Raw genomic sequence first — 26,314 nt, forward strand, 5'->3', positions numbered from 1 at the left:
ATCCCTCATAGCCTGGTTTCTCTCTAGGTTTCTTCCTAGGTTTTGGCCTTTCTAGGTTGTTTTTCCTAGCCACCGTGCTTCTACACCTGCATTGCTTGCTCTTTGGGGTTTTAGGCTGGGTTTCTGTACAGCACTTTGATAAATCAGCTGATGTAAGAAGGGCTATATAAATAAATTTGATTTTGATATGAAAGCATGGGGCAGTTGAAACATTTAAATTCTGTAAGAGAGACAGTATTTAAAGACCCATGTAACAAGTAAATAGCCTGATTATGTGGACAACCATTCACAGGCAAGCAATCTGAAAGCTTGTAAGGGTCATCTATAGGTAATACCACACGACATTAGATCATTGAAGAGACACCCCTTGAGAGCATCATGCCTAACAGGAAGTGTAAAGAAGGAGCTTTCCTAACAGGATGTGTAAAGGAGGAGGAGGAGGGTCTCAGCTGAAGTCCAAAAATGCTAATATGTTGTGTCCAGTTGTCCCTCAAACAGGCCTGCAGGTGCCATCAACCAGCATACATACCATCTCTGAGTGAACTGTGAGGATTGTCAAGATAGAGAGGGAAAGTTAACTGTTAATTTGTGATATACGTTAACATACTGTATGTGACTTGCTCTATCATAAATCACATTGACCCAAAAAACACATTTGGAATTTTATACAGTGCTGAAAAGAGGCAAATGTTAGCTTTCTAATGAAACACACATGATCTCTCTACTCCAAATATTAAGTGAGTTGCACACCGTTACATACTGAGTGTGATTGAGAAAAACGCAGTCAAAGTTTGCAGTTACTTAAGACATTTATTCAAATAATGACTAACAACTATTTACTTAATACAAAACTGCAGACATAGTGTCTGTTGCATAGTTGTCCGCAAACACGTATATGTGTACATTTGCACGTGTATGCATGCACACATACATGTGTACACATACAAGCATCAGAATGTATTGGTTACATTTACTTATTTGCACATGTACACATGTACAGTACATGCAGATACATATGTATGACATCGAAAAACTCACACCGCACATGTTCATGCCATGATACAGTATGTGCGAGGACTACACGCAGTGTGCACGTGTTTGTGTTCATGTGTACGCGCACATGCATGTACAAATGTCCGCACCCCGTATAGTCCTTGCACATATGGTTCTGGCCCTGTTTTTCCATGTCAGATTACATTCGAAGATAAGGCTAGGGAGGATAAATACATAAGAAATTCCCACGTTAAATAACGTCTCTTATAAATACATGTAACAGAAAAAGTGTACAGCCTATACTCATACACATTTTTTTCCCTGGGTACAGCATACAGTATGTAGATGTGCCTAAGCAACCCTCTCACAAACCCAGGACCTGCATTTTTATGAACACCGCACAGAGTAAACATCTGAAAAGAGATAAAACAGGAAAGGGGATGGAGGGGCTGAGAGCTAAACAGGGTCAGAGTAAGCTCTGTTCTCTCTAAACAGCAAATCAATTCGAAATGTTAAAGAAAATATGACCACACACACACACACACACGTCACCAGAGAGTAATGACTGATGGCCTATTTGGATCCGATTCGTGTGGGCATTGGTTAGTCTTTGCCGCTGGCCCACTTGCTTGAGATGTTGAATGTTGGATTTAGGAAAACACTCAACATGATCATGCATCAAACATTTTTGTACCTGCGCCACACAGAGGACTTGGTCTAAAATGTCAGTAGCACCTGGATGTCTGCCCTCTTAATTCCAGGGATCCATCTTAGGAGCGACATCGCTGAACATCAACGTTTTTGACATAGTGAACAATTTGCTGAATATCCTCATAAGACATCACCCTTTTACTGGCGTGACGACGACCACCACACCTCTTCTTCCTTGAAGCCACGCCATTTTCCTTATAGAATTTAATCACTGCAGTCAGCTTATCTGTAAAAAAATACACTTTAAAACATGCTTTTAATATGTGCTGAAAGGCACAATGTATTCGCTGCTCTTTTTCCTATTCATGATACAGCCTACTATTTATTACTCATTCTTTCCTCTTCTGAATAGGACCTCTCAATTTCTGCCTAAAATGACATACCCAAATCCAACTTCCTGTAGCAAGGATATGCATATTATTGTTACTATATGAAAGGGACCACTTTTGAAGTTTGTGGAGATGTGAAATTAATGTAGGAGAATATAAAACAATAGATTTGGTAAAAGATAAAAACAAAAAAACATGAGTTTTCTTTTTGGGAATCATTTAGATGCTGTCCACAACAGGGCAACAGTGTGTGTGTAAAGTTTTAGACTACACAGTATTTACAATTATAGTATTTAGAACACCCACAGTCCTCTACACCAGATTGTGCTGCTGATGCCAAGTCCCATAGCTTTCTCTTTCTGCTGTGAAGCAGAGGGTAAACGGCACAAGTAGTGCAGGAGATAGGAGATTTTTTGTGGCACAATGTGGGCTCTTTTGGCCCTGAGGCAAATTCAGGTTTGCAGTTATGTATTTTGGCTGGGCGGGGGTGGGTGTGGAGCCAGAGACTGCAGCAGGGGTCAGACTGGAGGAACCAGTTCCTACGTTTGAATGAGTGGGGGATGGAGGACTTGAATGTGGTCTCTTTGGCGTTGGCTCCCAGAGGTCATCTGAGTCTCTACCTCTACTCAGGATTTTTTTAAATTAAGTTAGAAATCAAGTTTACTATTACTTATTTTATTTAACCTTTATTTTGGCAGGGGGTGAGCCCTGCATCAATACTTTTATGGATGAGCCCTGCATCAATATATCAAATACACAATACATATATAAAAATATAATATATTGAGTATGGGGAACACAATCATTATAATTAAATATGTGGGCAAATAGGCAATAAGACATAAAAAAACAGCCACAGAATGTCATAGCCAACATGACATACACATAGGCTATGCTAATACTTTGTATGCCTCAAGTCTAGATATACACAGTGCCTGCGGAAAGTATTCAGACCCCTTGACTTTTTCCACATTTGTTTACGTTACAGCCTTATTCTAAAATGTATGAAATAGTTTTTTCCCCTCATCACAATCTACACACAATAACCAATAATGAAGCAAAAAATATGTTTTTAGAATATTTAGCAAATGTATAAAAAAAACAGGAATACCATATTTACATAAGTATTCAGACCCTTTTTCTCAGTACTTTGTTGAAGCACCTTTGGGGTCTTCTCAGGTATGACGCCACAAGCTTGGCATACCTGTATATGGGGAGTTTCTTCTATTCTCCGCAGATCCTCTCAAGCTTTGTCAGGTTGGATGGGGAGCATTGCTGCACAGCTATTTTCAGGTCTCTCCAGAAATGTTCGATTGGGTCCGGGCTCTGGCTGGGCCACTCCTGTGTTGTCTTGGCTGTGTGCTTAGGGTCGTTGTCATGTTGGAAGGTGAACTTTTGCCCCAGTCTGAGGTCCTGAGTGCTCTGGAGCAGGTTTTCATCAAGGATCTCTCTTGACTTTGCTCCATTCATCTTTGCCTCAACCCTGAATAGTCTCTCAGTTCTTGCCGCTGAAAAACATCCCCACAGCCTGATGCTGCCACCACCGTGCTTCACCGTAGGGATGGTGCCAGGTTTTTCCTCCAGATGTGACATTTGGCATTCACACCAAATAGTTCAATCTTGGTTTCATCAGACCAGATTGGTGGAGTGCTGCAGAGATTGTTTTCCTTCTGTAAGGTTCACCCATCTCCACAGAGGAACTCTGGAGCTCTGTCAGAGTCACCATCGGGTTCTTGGTCACCTCCCTGACCAAGGCCCTTCTCCCCTGATTACTCAGTTTGGCCGGGCCAGCACTAGGAAGAGTGTTGGTGGTTCCAAACTTCTTCCATTTAAGATTGATGGAGGCCACTGTGTTTTTGGGGACCTTCAATGCTGAATAATGATCACACAGACATCTGCGTGATCACACAGACATCTGTGTGATTACAGAGACATCTGGAGCAGCTGGAACATGCATGCTTCAGTGTTGCTTGCCTCATAGCATAAAAGGCATTTAGCTTGTCTGGTAGGCTCGCGTTACTGGGCAGATCGCGGCTGGGTTTCCCATATTGTAGTCAGACCAGAGAATCTTGTTTATCATGGGTCGAGTCCTTTCGGTGCCATTTGGAAAACTCCAAGCGGGCTGTCTTGTGCCTTTTACTGATGAGTGGCTTTCGTCTGGCCACTCTACCATAAAGGCCTGATTGGTGGAGTGCTGCAGAGATGGTTGTCCTTCTGGAAGGTTATCCCATCTCCACAGAAGAACTCTGGAGCTCTGTCAGCGACCATCAGTTTTTCGGTCACCTCCCTTCCACCCCGATTTCTTGGTACCCTTCCCCAGATCTTTGCCATGACACAATCCTGTCTCGGAGCTCTACGGACCATTCCTTGGCTTCATGGCTTCGTTTTTGCTTAACATGCACTGTCAAATGTGGGATATTCCAAATCATGTCCAATCAATTGAATTTACCACAGGTGGACTCCAATCAAGTTGTAGAAACATCTCAAGGATGATCAATGGAAACAAGATGTACTTGAGCTCAATTTCGAGTCTCATAGCATAAGGTCTGAATAATTATGTATGTAAGGTATTACATTTTTTGATTTAAAAAAAAATACATTTGCAAACATTTCTAAACTTTTTTTCACTTTGTCATTATGGGGTATTGTGTGTAGATTGCTGATGAACTTTTTTTATTTAATCCATTTCAGAATAAAGCTGTAAATTAACAAAATGTGGAAAAATTCTAGGGGTCTGAATACTTTCCGAATGTACTGTGTATATATAGAAATCAAAGATAAAAAATAAAAAAATTAATATGCAACCATTTAAACTAATTTATTCTCATTAGCATGAGAAGCAAAAACATATTTTACTTACTGATCTAAAAGTGGATATTTTCCTTCCAAAAACATTTCTTCCACACTGGAATCAGAACTGTGCTCACTCAGAGTCCTCATCCATTAGTTCTGTGTCACTCTCCCGGTCAATTTCCGCAATAATGTCATCGAAAGGTTGCAAGTTCAAATCCCCGAGCTGACAAGGTACAAATCTGTCGTTCTGCCCCTGAACAGGCAGTTAACCCACTGTTCCTAGGCCGTCATTGTAAATAAGAATTTGTTCTTAACTGACTTGCCTAGACTTGCCTATAAAGGTAAAATAAAAAAATTTAAAAAAACATGCTGACCACACCGCTCGCGTTGTGAAATAAATTAGCAAAATTAATTTACACATAAATGTTATTCAATCATTGCACCAACACTGATCGTGTGTGTCAACGAGCATCTGCGTAGCCAGGCCCTAAAATAGAACTTGGTTCTATTTGTGACACTTGATGCTTTGCAAGTCCTGCCTCTCCAATCTTCTCATTGGTTTTTGGAGCATTTACCCACGTGGGTGATTGAAAGATTAACTGAGGTCCACACTCCAATCCAGTTGGTAGTGGTAATGCACATTAAAGTTGGTTGCCAACTGCCATATAAAGTCCAAAGAAGAAGAAGCCTGAAGAAAGCGAGATTACTAGAAACAAACGTTTACCCTTTTATCTGTGGATTAATTGTTGGAGTCGAGGACCTTGTGCATTTCAGGTAAAATAACAACCAAATGTTTATATCCCAGGACAAATTAACTAGAAACAGCAAGCTAGCTAGCTAAATTTCCATAAATATTTAATTATTTTCGACCTGTCCCCAAATTAATATAGTTAGTTCAGAGTTCGTTTTGATATTTCAACCTGCGTGTCCTGATGTGGCAACTGGTCTGGTGTGGGTGGACAAAATAAACATACGTGTGAGCGGTCTGGTCAGCATGTTAGTAGCCATGTTTTACCTTTTCAGTTTTGAGAAAAGATTGAAGAAGATAATTAACTGCTGCGTAACATAAACTACGGTGCGTCCTGTTTGCTTTCCCCTTGAGAATGAACACTGTTGCGCACAGCTCTAGCTTGATGTCTGTTTGTCGTACAAAGGGCATTCACATACTACTGTAAAGCTGAGCTCATTGGCTATCTAGCTATGTTTCAAAATGACAGGTGGTCATTGGACCAAGACACTGTCAATGAAGTGAACACCTTCATGGGCTAATTGATGTGTTGTGTAGCCAATACATAATGTAGAATGAAGAAACACGTTTGGTTGCCTTCTAGAGTGTCTGCGGATTGCACAGAAACAGAAATGGACCGGATTGACTAGAGTTTTGCAGATTAGATTTCTTAAATAGTTTTGTTGAAAGAGTCGGAATTAATGCAAAACGCTGTATACAACATGGATCGTGTTAGGATATAAAAAAATGTATTCTATCAAACAAAACTGTGCTACATTTTATCTCTGGGACCCTCAGGATGAAACATCAGAGCAAGATTACTGAATGTAAGTACATTATTTACCGACACAAACTTTCACATTACCGTTGAATGTATCAAACCAGTTGCCTTGATAAAAGCATTTGGTTGTTGTGCACTATCCTCAAACAATTGCATGGTATTTATTTTTTTTACTGTAAATTGGACACTGCAGTTAGATTAACAGTCATTTAAGCTTTTTGACGATATAAAACATTTCTATGTCCTGAAAAGTTGGCTGTAGTTTACAACTCCATTCTAGTCAAATAACACATATTGAGCAACAACTGTCCTGATTTCGAGACACTGATCCAGTTGGGGTTAACTACCGCATAACATTTTTAATACTGTTGCAGCCCCAACAGAAACCATAAAGTTGTATTCCTCTTTAATAAAACTTACATGTATAGGAATTTGAATGTTTCTCTGCAGATTTGCTGGCTATCAAGGAAAAATGATGTCCTCTGATGTTTCCTTTTTGTTTTCTCCTTTTTGAGCTGATTGTTTCCTTGCAGACGTTCATGGAACCAGCTATCTTGGCAATGAGCACTAGATGCTTTTCATCTGAAAAACAAATAACAATACACAATTCTTTAACATTCAGTCATCGTCATAATCTATTCTAGCCAATACATTTTCAAGTAATATCAACTCACTTTTTGTAACACTCAAACTACTTAGAACCTGCACTCATTAAAATGCATGGGTGAACACACAGACACACACACAAACATCACACAGCTAGTAACAAGTCCCATAAGTTACTAGCTACATAGCTAGCTAGGTTGCATGGGCTACACATACCCCACTTCTCTCTCTTTCTCAAGCCACACATTCACTTTCTCAACACCACACATTCACACACACACACACACACACACACACACACACACACACACACACACACACACACACTTGGCTTTAATAGACTAGCTAGCTGTGCCTCATCACACACATACATAAACTCAGTCACTGACAGATAGACAGACACACAAACACGCACACATTACTCACTCACAGCCAACTAAACTTGATTAATAGTTGAATGGCAAGCACTTACCATTGGTGAGTTCATTCATCTGGTCACGTCTCTGGACTATCCACTAGCTAACGTAAACTCACCCCATTCCGTACAAATGTGTGAACTAGGTTTCTATTCAAGCGTTGATCGACATGGTAATGGCTCTATGGTATTGGAGAAAAGTTGAAAAGACGGACCCTCCGTTACATCGTGGCGTGTCATGTCGTAACGTACAGCACGCATAAAGCAACTATTTCTGTCTTACAATCTCTCTCCACCAGGTGTAGCACTTCTCTCATCGTTTAAAAACAAGAAATGGACGGTGACGGGGGTAAGGGGGGATACCTAGTCATTTTTTTTGCGTCATCATTGCATGCGATCATCATTCTCAAAGCCTCTGCCTGGAAAATATGTTTCCTGCACAATTTTTCCCCTCATAAAGCTCTTTTGTGGAATAATTCAGACATAACTGTAAGGAATAAGTCATTGTTCTGTCATTTGTCCTTGATATTTTCGACAACAAGGGTAATATTCTCACACATTCACAATTGAAAGGTGTGGGCTTCCTAGAGAAATCTTGCTGTAATAAATATTTAAGACAAATTCTTCATTCACAAAACCAACTTACACCGAGAGGAAAGTTTTTCTGGAACTGACAATGTCTGGAAAAATGCATGGTTAAGACCTTCCAAATACTGTATACCAAACAAACAAAGTTAAGGAAGTGCACTTCAACATTTTGCATAAGATATATCCATGTAATTCTATGATTTCCAAATTTGTGGCTATTGATGATATCTGTGTTTTCTGTGAAAAAGAAGGTGAGAATCTGTCTCACTTGTTCTTTGAATGTAAATTTGTGTCTGAATTTTGGGAAAACCTTGCACGGTACTCATTTACCATTTTGAACACTGCCTATAATTTTAACATAAAATATATAATATGTTACTATTGCAATGATAACAAAACCACTGAAATGATTGTTATTTTTTATCATTCTTGTTGCCAAATACTTTCTACACAAACAAAATTCTATACCAAAATTACCAATTTTTCTGATTGAATTTAATTATCTTATTAAAACACTAACCCTAGTGAATAACAAAAAGAATAACATCTTCATGAATCATTATAATAAGATATTTTCAGAGTGAATATAATTGCACTTAAATTGTTTCTTTTTTGTATTTTATTTGTATTTATATTTTTTGTTGGAGCATTCTGGCAGTCTGTTTCCCGGTGCCAGTATTTCAGAACATTTAGTCCATTACAATGATCCTGTGTTTTTAAATTCTGTTCACCCCTTTTGGTTTGAGCATTGTTAATACCTGTGTTTGGTTTGCTAGACATGTTTGATGTAGCAATGTAAGTTGATTTTTGTATTATGAATAAAATACATTTATTTAAAAAAATATATATATATATAAAAAAAAAAAAGCCTCTGTTTTACTTCTAAGATCACTTTAGCACTGCCCTTAAAACCCGATTCAAATTGGACACAAACCTTCAAATAGGTATGTAATGACACATTATATAAACTCTTTATAGTGTTTTATTGACATTTTAGAGGCGATAAGGTGATAAGTTGGACACACTGAAAGGTCTGCATAATTCAGAAATAAAAGTGATCACTGAAGTTTAAATGAATGGACACAGACATTTAAAAAAAAAACAAGGGTGCTTTCATTGCTGTTGATGTAATCCTTGAATGTTTTACATAATCCACAACATTTTGCCCCATGTCTGGTCACAGGAGTGCAGTCAGTGGTGCTGACCTGCCTGCCAGGGCACTGACTGCATACTGGCCAACCCTGCCCCACTACACAAGTATCCAGCTACCTCAGCTTCAGAGGCCAACACTTGTGTTGCCATTGGCTGATGTTGCGCTCCAGGGGGTCTCTTTTGCTTAGCTGGCCGATCTGTGTTATATTTAACTGGTGTTAACCCCCAGGGAATGGCAAACTGAAGCTCTGATTTCAGAGATCTGTTACCCTCATTAAATGAGGGGTGATAATGGAGGGGTTATGATACCCCCTCCCATACCTGTATGTATTGGGTATGACTACGAGGATGAAGTTGCAGGTTTTCGAGGAGACCCTATCAAGGTTACGAACTCTTCAACCACCAGAATAAGATGGGCATCAGGGCCACGTTCAGTAGCCAAATGTTGGAGATAGAAATGGCACGAAGAGCCGATGCAATTCCTTATTCTACATAGCATATTTCTATCTGAAAGTTCCAAAATGTTGCCTATTGCTGAACGTGCCCCAGGTGTACCTCTAGTACACATCATAGAACACTAATTTCAACTATTGCTCCTTGCACCCCTGCAATGCCGTACAATAATACAAATGTGCTATTTGCAATAACAAACATGCTACTTGCTCGGTGAAATAAACATTCACTAATAGAAGTAGTATTTTACACATACTGTGTAATGGACTTTCACTTTATCTTGTAGATAAATATCTTTATTTGATAAACTGTGGAATTGGAGTTTGTCAGAATTGAAAAAATATATATACTGAACAAAAATATAAACTCAACATGTAACAATTCCAAAGATTTTACTGAGTTTTACAGGTCATTTAAAGAAATCAGTCAATTGAAATACATTTATCAGGCCCTAATCTATGGATTTCACATGATTGGGCATGGGTGCAGCTATGGGTGAGCCTAGGCCCACCCACTAGGAAGCCAGGCCCAGCCAATCAGAATTAGTTTTTCCCCACAAAAGGGCTTTATTATAGACAGAAATACTCCTCAGCACCCCTGGGCTGGCGTGGTTACACGTGGTCTGCAGTTGTGAGGCCGTTTGGAAGTACGCCAAATTCTCTAAAATGATGTTGGAGGCAGTTTATGGTACATAAATTAACATTACATTCTCTGGCAACAGCTCTGGTGGACATTCCTGCAGTCCGCATGCCAATTGCACACTCCCTCAAAACTTCAGACATCTGTGGCATTGCGTAGTGTGATAAAACTGCACATTTTAAAGTGGCCTTTTGTCCCCAGCACAGGATGCACCTGTGTAATGATCATGCTGTTTAATCAGCTTCTTGATATGCCACACCTGTCAGGTGGATGGATTATCTTGACATAGGAGAAATGCTCAATAACAGGGATGTAAACAAATTTGTGCACCAAAACATGAGAGAAATAAGATTATGAATATGGAACATTTCTGTGATTTTTTTACATCAGCTCATGAAAAATGGGACCAACACTTTACATGTTGCGGTTACATTTTTGTTCAGTGTAAAATTGGTTTCCACATGTCAACAGAGGGCAATGATCAGCGACAAGCATACTCCAATACTACACATTCAAGACAATTTAATTTTTTTTATTGTTCGCAGTGAAGCATTTTACATTCGTTGCTTGAATTTACGATGTAAATAATACATTTACGACGTGTTAACACTGTGTTCAAATCTTTGAAGGGTGATCAAACAACCATAGCAAACCCATGTACAGAAAGAACTAACTACAAAGCCATTTATTACCAGTCAAATGATGTATTTTGGTTACGGTCATTGTCAAGTAGCATCTTGAACATGTGAAGAAATTAAAATCCAAACAAAAAGATAGACATCACAATACAGAGAGGACAGGTAGTGTTGATAGGTCGTTCTGTGTTTTGAATCGTGACTGTAAAATCAGATAAGCCATCACAATTGTACCCTAGCCATCCAATTGATCAAATATGATACTTTGATTCTGCAGTTGCGTAAGAACATCAACTGAGTCTTAGACAACTTAAATCCGACAAATCCGTCCCTCTTATTCTCCAACCTAAACAATTTATCAACAACTATAAAATTCCACACAATCTAGAGGAAATTACTGAGTGTCCTACAATTTGTTCCCACAACAAAGTGAAAGGCATAACTGGGCCATCATGCCACTGTTCGTGGTTTAAAAAAGTAAATTTGACAGTCGGCCAAGTTCAGGCCTCTTCATCAGTAGTATGGTCTCCTTGGATTGTTCTGAAAACAGAGAAAAGACGTGTTACCAAAAACTCTTACCGATGCCAGGTCATCTGAACAGAACAGCTTGCATATTATGTAGTAATTACCAGTGGGTTAGGCCTGAAGCGGTAGGCTAGCATCATCCTCTTTCTGAAAGCGTCATACTCATCATCCTGTCCTGAGAGCTCAGCGGGCCGGTCCACGCCAAACCCTGCCCCGTCAATAGCCGTGATTCCCCTGGAGAAAACCAAACCACAGCAGCTGGTTAGCTGTGTATAAGCTGTGTAGAAGACCTTGTATCAGCCAATAGTGTGCGTGTTTATGTCTTCGTGTGACTATGCCTGAGTCCAAGTGTGTATACTATGTGTCTGTGAATTTGACAGTCCCACACCTGTGGACAGGGGCCTTGATGCCCTGTCCGTCAGAGCCAAGACCATCGCCCTCCTTCCAGCCCATCTTCATGAGCATCTGAAAACCGAGGTTCTCCACTGTTAGCTTAAAATCCTTGTACTCCGAGTAGTCTGGGTCGCGGCCTTCCTGCAGAACACCACAAAACCCAATGCAAGAACATGAGATCATGTGAATAGAGTATGTGTTCCCCAAATGGTGGTTCACCGGTAATTCCTTTTCGGCTGAGGATAGGCAACGAAGGGGTCAAGGGTTAAGTGGCAAAGAGAAAAGTTGGGGAGAAGATTTGGAACTGACCTTGAGTGCCTTGAAGGTCTCCATGAACTTCTCCAGCTCCTCTGGAGGTAGGAAGTCACCAATGAAGTGCTTCCCCTTTCCCATGTCAGTCAGCGACTCCGCCCACTCTGGAGGAAAAGACAAGTAGCCATTTACGTCAACACAAAATTACGTCAGGGGCGCGTTCAGCAGGACACAACGTTTTGAACATTCAGATTGAACGAGGCCAGGTTAATATGAAGAAGTATCTCTCAGAGTTCATTAATGAATTGTTGACAAAATGTTCTGAAAGTAGTCGTTGATTAAACAAAAATTCTCGTAGTAATAAACTGATCTTTTCAAGAATCAAATCTCACATTCAAAAGTCCTTTCACTTTTTAACAAACACATTATGCGCATTTGACATTGCAGCTGACTTTAAAGTTGAGACTGACTGAGCTACAAATCTCCTTGTATCATAAATAACTACTCAATATTATTTATAGATCAGTCAGTCAGAATTTACCAATGATACATCACGGTTTTGATGATCTCGAACATGGCCATTGTCTTCATGAATCTTACCACGCGTTTTCTCCATCTCCATGTGCCGTAGGCGGTGCTCCCAGGTGCCAGCCTGCTGGTCCACTTCCTCATCACTGTCGTACTCGTGGGAGTGGTCCCTCACCGCCTTCTCCCACATCACCTGCATCTCTGCCATGGCACGCTTATGCTTCATGATCATGTCAAACATCTCCTGCATCTGGGGTGAGAACAAAGGCACACATGCATGTGCAGGCCGGACACACCTCAGTCAAGGTTTCAGAGACGGCTGAGAACGGACGCAACTGAGCCCATCTTGCCTTGTTAGAGGCTAGGTTTGAAGTATGCTGGGCACTCCCATACCAAACCATGCCCAAAATACTAAAATGATTAACACTGCCAAGTCCCCAACAATTCAAACAGTGAAAGTACAATTTGCTGCCATTGTGTATTGTGCTCTGTCTGTCGGTCATGCAGTACCTCCTGTTGCTCTTTGAGCTGTTTCTTCTGGTCATCTGAGAGCTCTGTTACCCCAACCAGGCCCACAGGCTTTCCCTTCTTATAGCCCAGATCTCTCAGTTCATGAACTGAAACACACACCCCGCATGGATGGACACAACACAGGGCCAGGATAGACATACCTTACAAACACTGTTTTTAGTCTAAGATATACGAAAACAACTGTCTCTCCGTTGTAATATTTCTTAATTTTTGGGATTTGCGTGTATTGTTTTGTGTTGTTAGGTATTACTGCACTGTTGGAGCTAGGAACATTAGCATTTCGTTACACCCGAGATAACATCGGCAAAATATGTGTAAGTGACCAATTAAATTTGATTTGATTTCTGTGTGATACAAGAGAGGCTGTGTATTATGGTGTGTGTGGGTGTACCAGAAAGACATGGGCTGGGCTCTGGCTCTTCCTCCTTGGGGATGATGATGGGTGGCAGCGACAGATCCACCTTGTCATCCTCTGATCCCCAGCGGCTCTTCCGCTTCCTCTTAACCATGGGGGGCCCTGCTACTTCCTCTTTTATCTCCAGACCCGGCTCGAGCTTCACCTGTCCCAGCAGGTTGGGGTACTGAGAAGGTGAGGGAGGATAGGTCAGGGGAGGAGCAGCTGGCCTCGTGAACCCCACTCCGGGCTCCTGCTTGATTGGGGGGCTCTGGTCTCTTTTGGCCTGGCGGTACTCCTCCACCTTCTCCTTGTAGAAGTGATGGGCGGGGCTTTGGAGGTCATAAAGAAAACTGAGAAGAAGAACAAGAAATAAGCCATCTTTAACGGTATTTCGGACACTTTACATGTTAGGTTTTTTATTAATGTATGCAATACTATGACAAATCAATTTCTTCTTGGGGATCAATAAAAATGCAATTGGATCAATGCATTAAAACACTCATTACAATATCCGAGACTGTCACTAACCTGAAGGCGGGGTTGTCTTTGTTGTGCTGGGCGGCAATGGCTTCCACCTCGGGGCCTCCGTCAGCCACAAAACTGGCCAGCTTCTCGGCCACCCTCTGGGTCTCCTCGTCCACTGGGGGGGAGACTTTAAGCAGCCTATCAGTACTGGGGCTCAACTCACACTACTACCGTACTGTACTCAACTGGCCCTCACACACCAGTCTACAGCCAGTAGGGGATAAGAAGAGGGAGGAGGAGCAGGGGGACATGGTGGTGATTGGGGAAGTGGATTTGATATTAATATATAGGCCTAATTTTTGAATAAATAACCCCATGAACAGTGGGCATGGTAAATGCAGTCTGTCGTGAAGGACTTAGTAGTTTTCAGCAAAAAACTGTCATTTGAAGCGTCGGCCCTCATCGCTTGTGTGTGCAATGGTACCTTTCAAAATAAACTAAAACTCTCCAAGGAGGGCAATATACAGTACCAGTCAAAAGTTTGGACACCCTCATTCAAGCGTTTTTATTTATTTTCTAAATTGTAGAATAATAGTGAAAACATGAATAAACACGTATGGAATCATGTAGTAACCAAAAAAAAAAAGTGTTGAATCAAAATATATTTTAGATTCTTCAAAGTAGCCACCCTTTGCCTTGATGACAGCTTTGCACACTCTTGGCATTCTCTCAACCAGCATCACGAGGAATGCTTTTCCAACTGTCTTTAAGGAGGTCCCACATATGCTGAGCACTTGTTGGCTGCTTTTCCTTCACTCTGCGGTCCAACTCATCCCAAACCATCTCATTTGGGTTGAGGTCAGGTGTTTGTGGAGGCCAGGTTATCTGATGCAGCACTGGAGGTGTGTTTGGGGTCATTGTCCTGTTTAAAAAGAAATGACAGTGGGACTAAGCGCAAACTAGAAGGGATGTCGTATCGTTGCAGAATGCTGCGGTTGGAACCAAAAATTTAAAAAATGACTCAATAGGCCATAGGACAAATTTCCACAGGTGTAATGTTCATTTGCTCGTGTTTCTTGGCCCAAGCAACTCTCTTCTTCTTATTGGTGTCCTTTAGTAGTGGTTTCTTTGCAGCATTTCAACCATGAAGGTCTGATTAACACAGTCAAGTAACACAGTGTTACTTGAACTCTGAAGCATTTATTTGGGCTGCAATTTCTGAGGCTGGTAACTCTAATATATGTATTCTCTGCAGCAGAGGTAACTCTGGGTCTTCCTTTCCTGTGGCGGTCCTCATGAGAGCCAGTTTCATCATAGCGCTTGATGGTTTTTGCGACTGCACTTGAAGAAACTTTCAAAGTTCCTGAAATTTTCCGACTTTGACTGATCATCATGTCTTAAAGTAATGATGGACTGTCGTTTCTTTGCTTATTTGAGTTGTTCTTGCCATATGGACTTGGTCATTTACCAAATAGGGCTATCTTCCGAATACCACCCCTACCTCGTCACAACACAACTGATTGACTCAAATGCATTAACAAGGAAATAAATTCCACAAATTAACTTTTAACAAGGCAAAGCTTTTAATTGAAATGCATTCTAGGTGACTACCTCATGAAGCTGGTTGAGAGAATGCCAAGAGTGTGCAAAGCTGTCATCAAGGCAAAGGGTGGCTACTTTAAATGATCTCAATTATAACATTTTGATTTATTTCAAACTTTTTGGGTTACTACATGATTCCATGTAGAATATAGTAAAAATAAAAAAATACCCTGGAATGAGTACGTTTGTCCAAACGTTTGACTGGTACTGTATGTATGCATACACACACACACAAAAACAGTGCATTCGGAAAGTATTCAGACACCTTGACTTTTTCCACATTTTGTTACATTAGACTTATTCTAAAATTGATTAAATAAAACATTTCTCATCAATCTACACACAATACCCCATAATGACAAAGTGAAAACGGGGTTTTAGAAATGTTTGCAAATAAAAAAGATACCTTATTTACATAAGTATTCAGACCCTTTGTTTTAGACTTAAAATTGAGCTCAGGTGCATCCTGTTTCCATTGATCACCCTTGATGTTTCTACAACTTGATTGGAGTCCGCCTGTGGTAAATTCTATTGATTTGACATGATTTGGAAAGGCACACACATCTACATAACATACAGTTGACAGTGCATGTCAGAGCAAAAACCAAGCCATGAGGTCGAAGGAATTTTCAGTAGAGCTCCGAGACAGGATTGTGTTGAGGCACAGATCTGGAGAAGGCTACCACAACACTTCTGCAGCATTGAAGGTCCCCCAAAACACAGTGGCCTCCATCATTCTTAAAAGGAAAAAGTTTGGAACTACCAAGACTCTTCCTAGAGCTGACCACGCGGCCAAACTGAGCAATCAGGGGAGAAGGGCCTTGGTCAGGGAGGTGACCAAGAACCCGATGGTCACTGACAGAGCTCCAGAGTTCCTCTGTGGAGATGGGAGAACCTTCCAGAAGGACAACCATCTCTGCAGCAATCCACCAATCAGGCCTTTATGGTAGAGTGGCCAGACGGAAGCCACTCCTCAGTAAAAGGCACATGACAGCCCACTTGGAGTTTGCCAAAAGGCACCTAAAGGACTCAGACCATGAGAAACAAGATTCTCTGGTTTGATGAAACCATTCCTACAGTGAAGCATGGTGGTAGCAGCATCATGCCGTGGGGATGTTTTCAGCAGCAGGGACTGGGAAACTAGTCAGGATCGAGGGAAAGATGAAAGGAGCAAAGTATAGAGAGATCCTTGATGAAAACCTGCTCCAGAGCACTCAGGACCTCAGACTGGGGCGAAGGTTCACCTTCCAACAGGACAACGACCCTAAGCACACAGCCAAGACAATGTAGGAGTGACTTCGGGACAGGTCTTTGAACATCCTTGAGTGGCCCAGCCAGAGCCCGGACTTGTGCAGTGACGCTCCCCATCCAACCTGACAGAGCTTGAGAGGATCTGCAGAGAATAATGCAAGAAACTCCAAATACAGGTGTGCCAAGCTTGTAGCGTCATACCCAAGAAGACTTGAGGCTGAAAAATCGCTGCAAAAAGGTGCTTCAACAAAGTACTGAGTAAAGGGTCTGAATGCTTATGTGATATGTTTAACATTTTTAGTACATTTGCAAGAAATTCAAAAAAACTGTTTTTGCTTTGGCATTATGGGGTATTGTGTGTATATTGATGAGGGGAAAAAACGATTTAATCAATTTTAGAATAAGGCTGCAATGTAACAAAATGTGGAAAAAGTCAAGGGGTCTGAATACTTTCTGAAATCACTGTGTGTGTGTGTGTATATATATATATATATATATATATATATATATATATATTAGTGGTCGACCGATTAATCGGAATGGCAGATTTAATTAGGGGCGATTTCAAGTTTTCATAACAATCAGAAATCTGTATTTTTTTTATACCTTTATTTAATCTTTATTTAACTCGGCAAGTCAGTTAAGAACACATTCTTATTTTCAATGACGGCCTAGGAACGGTGGGTTAACTGCCTCGTTCAGGGGCAGAAAGAAAGATTTATCTTGTCAGCTCAGGGGATTCAATCTTGCAACCTTACAGTTAACTAGTCCAACGCAATAACGACCTGCCTCTCTCTCGTTGCACTCCACAAGGAGACTGCCTGTTACACAAATGCAGTAAGCCAAGGTAAGTTCCTAGCTAGCATTAAAATGATCTTATAAAAAACAATCATAATCACTAGTTAACTACACATGGTTGATGATATTACTAGATATAATCTAGCGTGTCCTGTGTTGCATATAATCTGACTGAGCATACAAGTATCTAAGTATCTGACTGAGCGGTGGTAGACAGAAGCAGGCGCGTAAACATTCATTCAAACCGCACTTTCGTGCGTTTTCTCAGCAGCTTTTCGTTGTGCGTCAAGCATTGCGCCGTTTATGACTTCAAACTTATCAACTCCCGAGATGAGGCTGGTGTGACCGAAGTGAAATGGCTGGCTAGTTAGCATGCGCTAATAGCGTTTCAAACTTCACTCGCTCTGAGCCTTGGGGTGGTTGTTTCCCTTGCTCTGCATGGGTAACACTGCTTCGATGTGGTGGCTGTTGTCGTTGTGAGCCCAGGGAGGAGCGAAGAGAGGGACGGAAGCTATACTGTTACACTGGCAATACTTGAGTGCCTATAAGAACATCCAATAGTCAAAGGTTAATGAAATACAAATGGTATAGAGGGAAATAGTCCTATAATAACTACAACCTAAAACTTCTTACCTGGGAATATTGAAGACTCATGTTAAAAGGAACCACCAGCTTTCATATGTTCTCATGTTCTGAGCAAGGAACTGAAACGTTAGCTTTCTTACATAGCACATATTGCACTTTTACGTTCTTCTCCAACACTTTGTTTTTGCAATATTTAAACCAAATTGAACATGTTTCATTATCTACTTGAGGCTAAATTGATTTTATTGATGTATTATATTAAGTTAAAATAAGTGTTAATTCAGTATTGTTGTAATTGTCATTATTACAAATACATGTTATTTTTTAAATCTGCCGGTATGTTTTTTTTTGTGGGGCACCCCAATAATCGGTATCGGGTTTTTTTGGGCCTCCAATAATCGGTATCGGCGTTGAAAAATCATAATCGGTCGACCTCACACACACACACACACACACACACACACACACACACACAGTCAGAAGTTTAAATGCATTTGGCTAAAATGTATGTAAACTCAGTTTATCCGAATTCCTGGCATTTAATCCTCATAAAAATTCCCTGTCTTTGGTCAGTTAGGATCCCCACTTTATTTTAAGAATGTGAAATGTCAGAATAATAGTAGAGTAATAATACTCAATTTAGCCTATCAGAAGATTCTAAAGCCATGACATCATTTTCTGGAATTTTTCAAGCTGTTTAAAGGCACAGTCAATTTCGTGTATGTAAACTTCTGACCCACTGGAATTATAAGTGGAATAATCTGTCTGTAAGCAATTGTTGGGAAAATTACTTGTGTCATGCACAAAGTGGATGTCCTAACCGACTAGCCAAAGCTATCGTTTGTAAAAAAGAAACTTGTGGAGTGGATGAAAAATGAGTTTTAATGACTCCAACATGTAAACCTCCGACTTCAACTGTATGTATATATCATTCACATGTATAAAGATAGATTGAATGGTGTTATTTTCATCTGCAGTCTTTGGAGCTGAGACCAAGCATATATGTGAGAGAGAGAACCGATATAGGTAATCTTACCATTAGAACATGACGGCGTCTCAGGTTTTGGGTTATCCTTTCGTAGTTCAGCAACTCTCTTTCGGTAATAAAGATAGTCCCGGCTGTTCTTATCATACAAGAATCTGTAAAGTGGAAAAGGAACAGATCTTTATATCAGGACAAAAAGAGGCCACATTACATACAATACATAATATAAATTCGACATATTGTTAGTTCAGCCATACAGACTTACGAGAAAACAGGGTTGTCCTTGTAGTTTTCCTTGGCCTTCCTCTCTAGCTCAGGCCCTCCCTCAGCCACAAAGGCTGCCATCTTGTCCAGGATAAGTCGTGTGTCTGGGTCCTCTGGGGGAGAAACTTTAAGAGGGCTATGAGTACCTTACCTTTACTGTAAAAGGCTATGCAGACCCAGGAAAAGCACTATTCTCAGGCAAGCAGCTACTCTGTCACTAGAATACACAGTCAATGACATGGGTGAAATGACAACAACAAGTAGCCTACTACAGAATCTGACCAGCACCCAGGCTACTGGCAGTCCTTAGATGTCTAAAACCTGATCATTGATTACCTTTGATCTCTAGGAAGCTTAAATCATCAACATCCTCCTCCTCATCATCATCTGGGGAGCTGAATATGCTAGGCCTTTGGGGGCGAAGCAGGGTCTTCTTTGACTGGGAGTAGTTCTTAAACTGGTTCAGCATGCTGCTGATGCCTAGACCGGGACGCTTGCCAATGAGAATGCTCTTCTTCTGGGGCTGAGACACTCCTGACGACGGACTGGATGAAGATGGGGCTTTGGTGTCATTGCTGGAGCCTGGAGAGGGTACATAATTGGGTTAAGACTCACTGCAGTGCTTCCTTAATTGTTTAATGAATCCAGAAGAAACAAGTAATTCATAAATTATTACTGTGTTATTGTTTTATTTCATAATTTCTGTACCATCAAAATAAAGCCCTAACACATTTTCTATTGAAACCTATTAAGACAAAAGAGCTACCCATCTCACCAGAGTCAGGGCAGGGTTTGTCCTTCTGCAGCTTCATAAACTGCTGTAAGAAACTTCCGTCATTCACATACTTGTTATTGTTCGAAGACGGACCCTGTAAACTGGGTAAACTGTGGGGATAAGAAGTCAAAATGAATGGCTGTAGTCAACCAGTCAAGTGGACCAATCAAGTTCTTCCAGCTGGGATTAAGTATAGAGGTAGACCTATTTGTAATGTTTCAGAAACCCAGGTCTGCTGTACCTTGGTGGCAGTGGCCTGTTGGGAGTCTGAAGGCTCTTGGTCTTGGCTTGCTCTGCCATCTTAGCCTCAATCTCGCGCTTCTTCTGGGCGATCAGCTCCTCCTGACGGAGAATGTTCACACTCATCCTGTTCTTCTGAGGTGGCCGGAACTTGTTGTTCCAGCCTCCTCTCCCTGCAGTGGGAATAAAAGAGACAGTCAGCAGATGAGTTTGGAACACTTGTTGTCTGTGTGTACTGTTACCAATAATGTTAGTCACAAGAGGGGATCGCTTTGTAATTGCTCTTTGAGAGTATTTTAGTAAAGTCACAAACGTGTTTGTTGCCACAGACAAGAGAAGCAGGCCTGGGTTGGTAAAAACGGGTTAGCTAGTTTTAACTAGCTCGTGTGGCATCAACTCAGGTATTATTCTAGTAAGAAGTAGCTACCAAACTACAACCAATTCTTTCACGAATCTCACATATGCAGTTGATGCTGATTGTGGCAACAAATATGTTTGATGAGTTTTGATGCATCATCAACAAATCCTGTTGATGGGCGGTGGTAGCTAGCTACAAGAACCGGATTTGATGGGGCAATAGTTTAGCAATATTGGAATACATGTTACTAGCTATATACAGGTCTGTCATTTCAAATATGGCATATTATTGCGAAGTTTTACCTGTATCTCCGGACTCCATAGCTGCAGCTAGCTAGATCTGTATTCGCTGTTATGAGCTAGCTGTTGCTAAACTCGTTTCCGCTTCCGGTCCGTCTTGCAAATCGAACCCGAAGGCAGCGAGTTATGTCCGTTGTCGCTACACGTTCCGTCTCGGTTGTCTGGTAAAGAATCAGAAGATGGCTGAAGCTCCCCTAGGGCCCTGTCGTTTTTTTTGTCACCAATGTTCAGCAGAGATCAACCCTCGTCTCCCGGTAAGCATTCCATAGAGGTTTTTGTCGTTTAGAAAAGAAAACCATGGCCAGCTAAGTGGGGTTTACGTTATTTCATTCACGATTGCCTCTGACTGAAGCGTGACAGCTAGCTGACGCTAAACGTTGGGTTGTAGCTAGAACGTTCACGTTGACAGGTGTGTTTTTGTCATTTGACAGCTGACTTAATTTATAATCTAGCCAGCTACCAAAATAGCGTGTAGTTTACCTGTTAGGATGTTCCGAGACCATGCCTCCGTGACTTGTTGGATTAGTTGAGGCGCTAGCTAAATTAGCTAAATGAAAAAGCTAACCAGTAAATGCTCTTCCAATGACAGCGTGTGTCTGTCTATCTGTTCATGATTCTGACAGCTTGCCAGATAAACAGGGACATTGGTCCCTAGCCCCTCCAAAGGTAGCTTCTTTTGGTATCCAAGAGAGATCAAATATCTCCCATTAGAAATGGATCATTGAATAGATCATCAGCTATTGTTAAAATTATCAAAGTGTGAGGTCAATAGCCAACTTTTAATTTTTATTTTTTAAATTCAAGCCACATCTGGTTGAAGTTAGCTAACGATCTTAATTCCCCGGTACTTACATAGCCTCCATAGGCATGTTTTTGTTTTGTTTTGCTTTAGATCAAATAAAAACATGAAAGTGTATGAGACTGACTGATGCAAATTTATGATTATGTTATAAATACGATTTATCTCTGCCTTCCTGCAGGACTACACCTGTCCACAGTGTGAATCTGGCTTCATTGAAGAGCTATCAGAGGAAAGAAGGTACAGTATTATCTGCTTGTCTATCAGAGTTCGAAACACTTTCAGCAGCAATTCTCCATTAACAGTACTGTCTGTGTCCCACATTGGTTCATAGTTGAAGATAAGATGAGAACACTTCTGATATTTCTTTCCAGCACTGAAAATGAGTCCACATCCATTGCCTCCACCAGTGATCAGAACCGTCCGACTTTCGAGGTTAGTGACACAGAACTGATATGTTCCTCAACTCAACATTTGTTCCTCATGAATTTATGCAGCTTGGTTGGACTTCAAGGTAGTGACCGTATGTTTTTCCATTTGTCCTCCCCCCTCAGATTATGGACCACCAGCACATGTTTACATTTCCGCCCGGATACGGACAGTTTTCTCTGGGGATCTTTGATGAGAATTTTGACCTCCGAGCAGGGATGCCGACGGAAGACAACCGCGAGACGGAGAACCGGCGGGAACGGGAGATGGCATCACGGCAACGGTACAGTGCCCGGCAACCACGGGGACGACACATCCCACGGCGACAGGGACAGAGACACGAGGGAGTACCCACTTTAGAGGGGTATGGAACACTTTACAGCTTGCTTGCCCTTTTGAGAGGAGATGAGAAAGGAATTATGTTTGCTTGTGTAGCGACATGGTTCAGTTTCCTTGAGGAAGGAATTCAGGAAATGACTAAGATGTTTCTCATTGTCCCTCTGCAGAATCATCCAGCAGCTAGTAAATGGAATCATAGCACCCACAGCCATGGCTCCAAACATTGGGATGGGACCATGGTATGTGTTATTATATAAATACCCTCATACTCTATGTAGTGTCTGTGAACATACTAGTTGCTTTGAGTTTCTAGTAATTTCTTGGAATATTCTTGATAGGGGCATGCTACACTCAAATCCAATGGACTATGCTTGGGGTGCCAATGGACTTGATGCTATCATTACCCAGGTATACCCAAATCCTCTACACTTCACAAGGGATTCAATTACATGCAATGACATCAAATGCTGGTGATATTTCCACAACCTAATAATACAACTTTCCCTCTCTGCCCTGTAGTTATTGAATCAGTTTGAGAACACGGGTCCTCCTCCTGCTGACAGAGAGAGGATAAAGACCCTGCCCACCATCCAGATCACAGAGGAACATGTGGGTGAGTCAACAAATCATCAAGCAACCCCAGAGTTCAAAGGTCATATTAAAGGAATACTTCACCACAAAATTGGTTCTCTTTAATTCTAGGTTCCAGTTTAGAATGTCCTGTGTGCAAAGAAGACTACAGTGTCGGGGAGACTGTCAGGCAACTTCCGTGCAATCACCTGTTTCACAATGACTGTATAGTACCATGGCTGGAACAAGTATGTGGGCTGTGTTTACACCACATTTTCATTCATTTAAATGAAGTGGTGTGAATGTATGTGTTCTTATTCAAGCAAATGTCAGCTGAACCTCTTTTGTCTGTGTCCTACTCTTCCTCCCTCAGCACGACACATGTCCAGTGTGCAGAAAGAGTCTCAGTGGACAGAACACAGCTACAGACCCCCCGGGACTATCAGGAATGAACTTCTCCCCTTCCTCCTCCTCTTCATCCTCCTCCAACTCCCCCAGTAACGAGAACGCTGCCAACAACTCCTAGACCTTCATCACCATCAAACCTCAATAACACCTCCTGCAACAACCAACACCTCATCCCCACCCCAGGCAGACTTACACCCCCACTCTACCACTGGCTCAGGAGGGCCACCTCTCTCAGTGCTCTGCTAGGCCCTCTGGGAGAAGCTGCTGGGGAGATGACTCTACTCTGGAGGCGAAACAATAAACCGGTTCAGGGAACACAACTGAAAACCGGAAATTAAAGAAATTATTGGAGGAACAGAACCCGAATCGAAAACTGATCGATACAGTTCCGGAACAGAACTGTTATTTTAAAAGGATGGGAACCGGTTAATAACGTTCTTTCACGTTCCAGGCATTTTTTTCCAGTCCCACAAAAATTGCAACAAAGCGCCAATACAAAGCCCTCACGTCTGCCTGCCAGCTGGAAATCTTTGCTAGTGCGTGTGTGTGTGTAGGCTACCTGCCCCTCCCCTCTGAAGCATAGGTTACTGTATCCTACTGACAACGTAACAATATTTCACTGCTAGTGAAGGATACTATAGTTATCATGTTTCACGTTGGTTTTATTAACTACAAAAAGGAAAGATGTGTTTTTAATTATAATGCTGCTCTGTACACACAAGCTTGTTAGTTAGCGAGCTAACGTTTGCTCTGGTCTAATGTTAAACCAACTCGGAGGTTCAAAGACATTAAAGGTTCCTCCATAGAAGCCGCTCCTCCGTAGGTATAATTCTGTGGGCCTAATTCAGATAATCCATGTCATAACAAGTTGCCCAGCATTTCAAGGCAAGCTTCCTCCATCCTCGCTCTCGCTTCACCCTCAAAATGTCAGTTGCATCTCACACCCTACACTGTGACTGGCAGCACAGTGTGTATGTTTGTCTTTAATTATGATTAAACCATGCTGTTATGACGAAATACAATTAGCTCTTAACGACCTTCCTGTACAAATTAAATCGGTAACCCACTCCACAGCAAGCTTCTGTATCCACACTGATTAGTAATTTAATGTTGAGCAAATTATAAATAAATATTTAAGATGCTTAAAAAGGAACAGAAAGGAACGATATAAACCAGTACTGTTTTGGTGTTTGAACCGTTTCAGAACTCTTCAGAATGAAAAAAATAATGGTTCTGTTCAGAACGAAACAATTGAAAAATAATGTCGGTTCCAAACCCTGCAATAAACACACAACGTTTATTTTACCCCCCTTTTTATTGTGAAGTTTGAACACAAATCATTCCTCCCCATGAGTGTGAACTGGAGTGGACGCTGGCACTGTTCCTGTTATGATGCTTCTGTTAAGGGAAGGAGTGAAGACTAAAATTAAACTGGAGGAAGAGGATGATGAGCACAGGCTGAGGTATAATAGTATCCACAGAAGAACTGAGAGTGCGCTTGAACCGGAATGGACTTCGATTTGACTTCCTGCCACAAGATGGGGAAACATTTTATATTTAAAAGGGAATTATTATTATTATTTTTTTTACACTCAACCGTGGTGTTTGAGGAGAGAGAGATGTGTACATAGAGGTATTCATATTAAGAACATAAACAAGCAGGTCAACCACTGTACAGCATCTGATTTTAGGATTATTTATTTGTATTTTTTGTTTTGCGCAACATTTTGTTTGGTTTCAAGAATGTGACTTTTGGGAAATTACTACTGAGAAAAAATAGTATTGCATCTCTGAACAGTCATTTTAAGGCGCATATTGTGATTCTCACATTAGTCTCAATTCACCTGCATTTTTCAAAAGTTTTGGTATTCTCTAATTTCTTGTAGGCTATCAATTGACAAGATTATCTTACTACTATTATCTCTCACTACTGTATGTTTCCTCCTTGAATATCCCATACAATGAATTTCAGTTCAATGCATTTTAACCTGTTCAAAGTTGTTGGGGTAAAGGCATAATAAAATATCAAAACTGGACTATACTGCAGTTTTGATCATAGAACTACTACAGTATTAGTAGAAATTGTTTTCTTCTGGAAGAGTCTAGAATGTTTTTTGATTGGTGAAATGTGAGCTGTCTGGAATCGAGTGCCTTGTTCCAATACTTTAGAAAAGCACCCTCCCTTCTTCCATCCATTCTCACTGATTATTCTCGATAGGTGAAACAGTAGCACAAATAAGGTAATTTCACCTCCGTAGTTAGTAACTTCAAGGAAGGTAGGAAGGTTTGAAGCAACCCATCAGGGGCCTGAACTATATTACATATCAATGGCCTTAAGCCAGGCAATGCATGCATGCATGACCAATGGTTGCGTGCCATGTCATCGACTGTGTCATCGACTGACAGATTGCTATAACATATGATGTGGTAAACTGATAGGTAAAATACCTATCCAGGCGTTGTAAGGTCTGGCAAAGTCTAAGCAGTGGAACGTGACCATTATGTGAATCCATTATACAATATTTGCTAAGTGTTGCCATGCTGCAGAACACTGTTACAGCATGCTGATTAGTAACCCAATCAACATGGCTTAATTATGAGCTCAACCATGGAGCCAATCATAGCTCTGCTCCCTCAGGAGCCTTCTCCTGAAGGAGGAAATGGAGGAAGAGTGATGTCCTAGGCCGCAGCCTCTGGAA

The 26,314-nt window shown here is 41.1% G+C and overlaps 2 protein-coding genes across 2 annotated transcripts; one reads left to right on the forward strand and one right to left on the reverse strand.

The window, feature by feature from the left end:
• Nucleotides 1-10,698: 10,698 nt before the first annotated feature.
• Nucleotides 10,699-21,203, reverse strand: LOC112226591 (SURP and G-patch domain-containing protein 1). The gene is made up of 14 exons (XM_024391021.2): nt 21,074-21,203; nt 20,415-20,586; nt 20,174-20,283; nt 19,735-19,980; nt 19,400-19,523; nt 19,186-19,289; nt 13,977-14,100; nt 13,443-13,798; nt 13,031-13,137; nt 12,593-12,770; nt 12,050-12,156; nt 11,736-11,881; nt 11,452-11,581; nt 10,699-11,362 (listed from the first exon to the last, which is right to left on the reverse strand). Exons 1-14 carry the CDS (start codon nt 21,090-21,092, stop codon nt 11,336-11,338), a joined length of 1,950 nt encoding a protein of 649 aa, XP_024246789.2. The 5' UTR covers nt 21,093-21,203; the 3' UTR covers nt 10,699-11,335.
• Nucleotides 21,173-25,682, forward strand: LOC112226592 (E3 ubiquitin-protein ligase RNF126). Its single transcript, XM_024391022.2, has 9 exons — nt 21,173-21,324; nt 22,051-22,109; nt 22,244-22,304; nt 22,424-22,662; nt 22,805-22,876; nt 22,976-23,045; nt 23,157-23,250; nt 23,340-23,455; nt 23,581-25,682. Exons 1-9 carry the CDS (start codon nt 21,250-21,252, stop codon nt 23,731-23,733), a joined length of 939 nt encoding a protein of 312 aa, XP_024246790.1. The 5' UTR covers nt 21,173-21,249; the 3' UTR covers nt 23,734-25,682.
• Nucleotides 25,683-26,314: the final 632 nt, after the last annotated feature.

This window comes from Oncorhynchus tshawytscha, linkage group LG28 (genome assembly GCF_018296145.1).
Source record: "Oncorhynchus tshawytscha isolate Ot180627B linkage group LG28, Otsh_v2.0, whole genome shotgun sequence".
NCBI classification, from domain to species: Eukaryota; Metazoa; Chordata; class Actinopteri; order Salmoniformes; family Salmonidae; genus Oncorhynchus; species Oncorhynchus tshawytscha.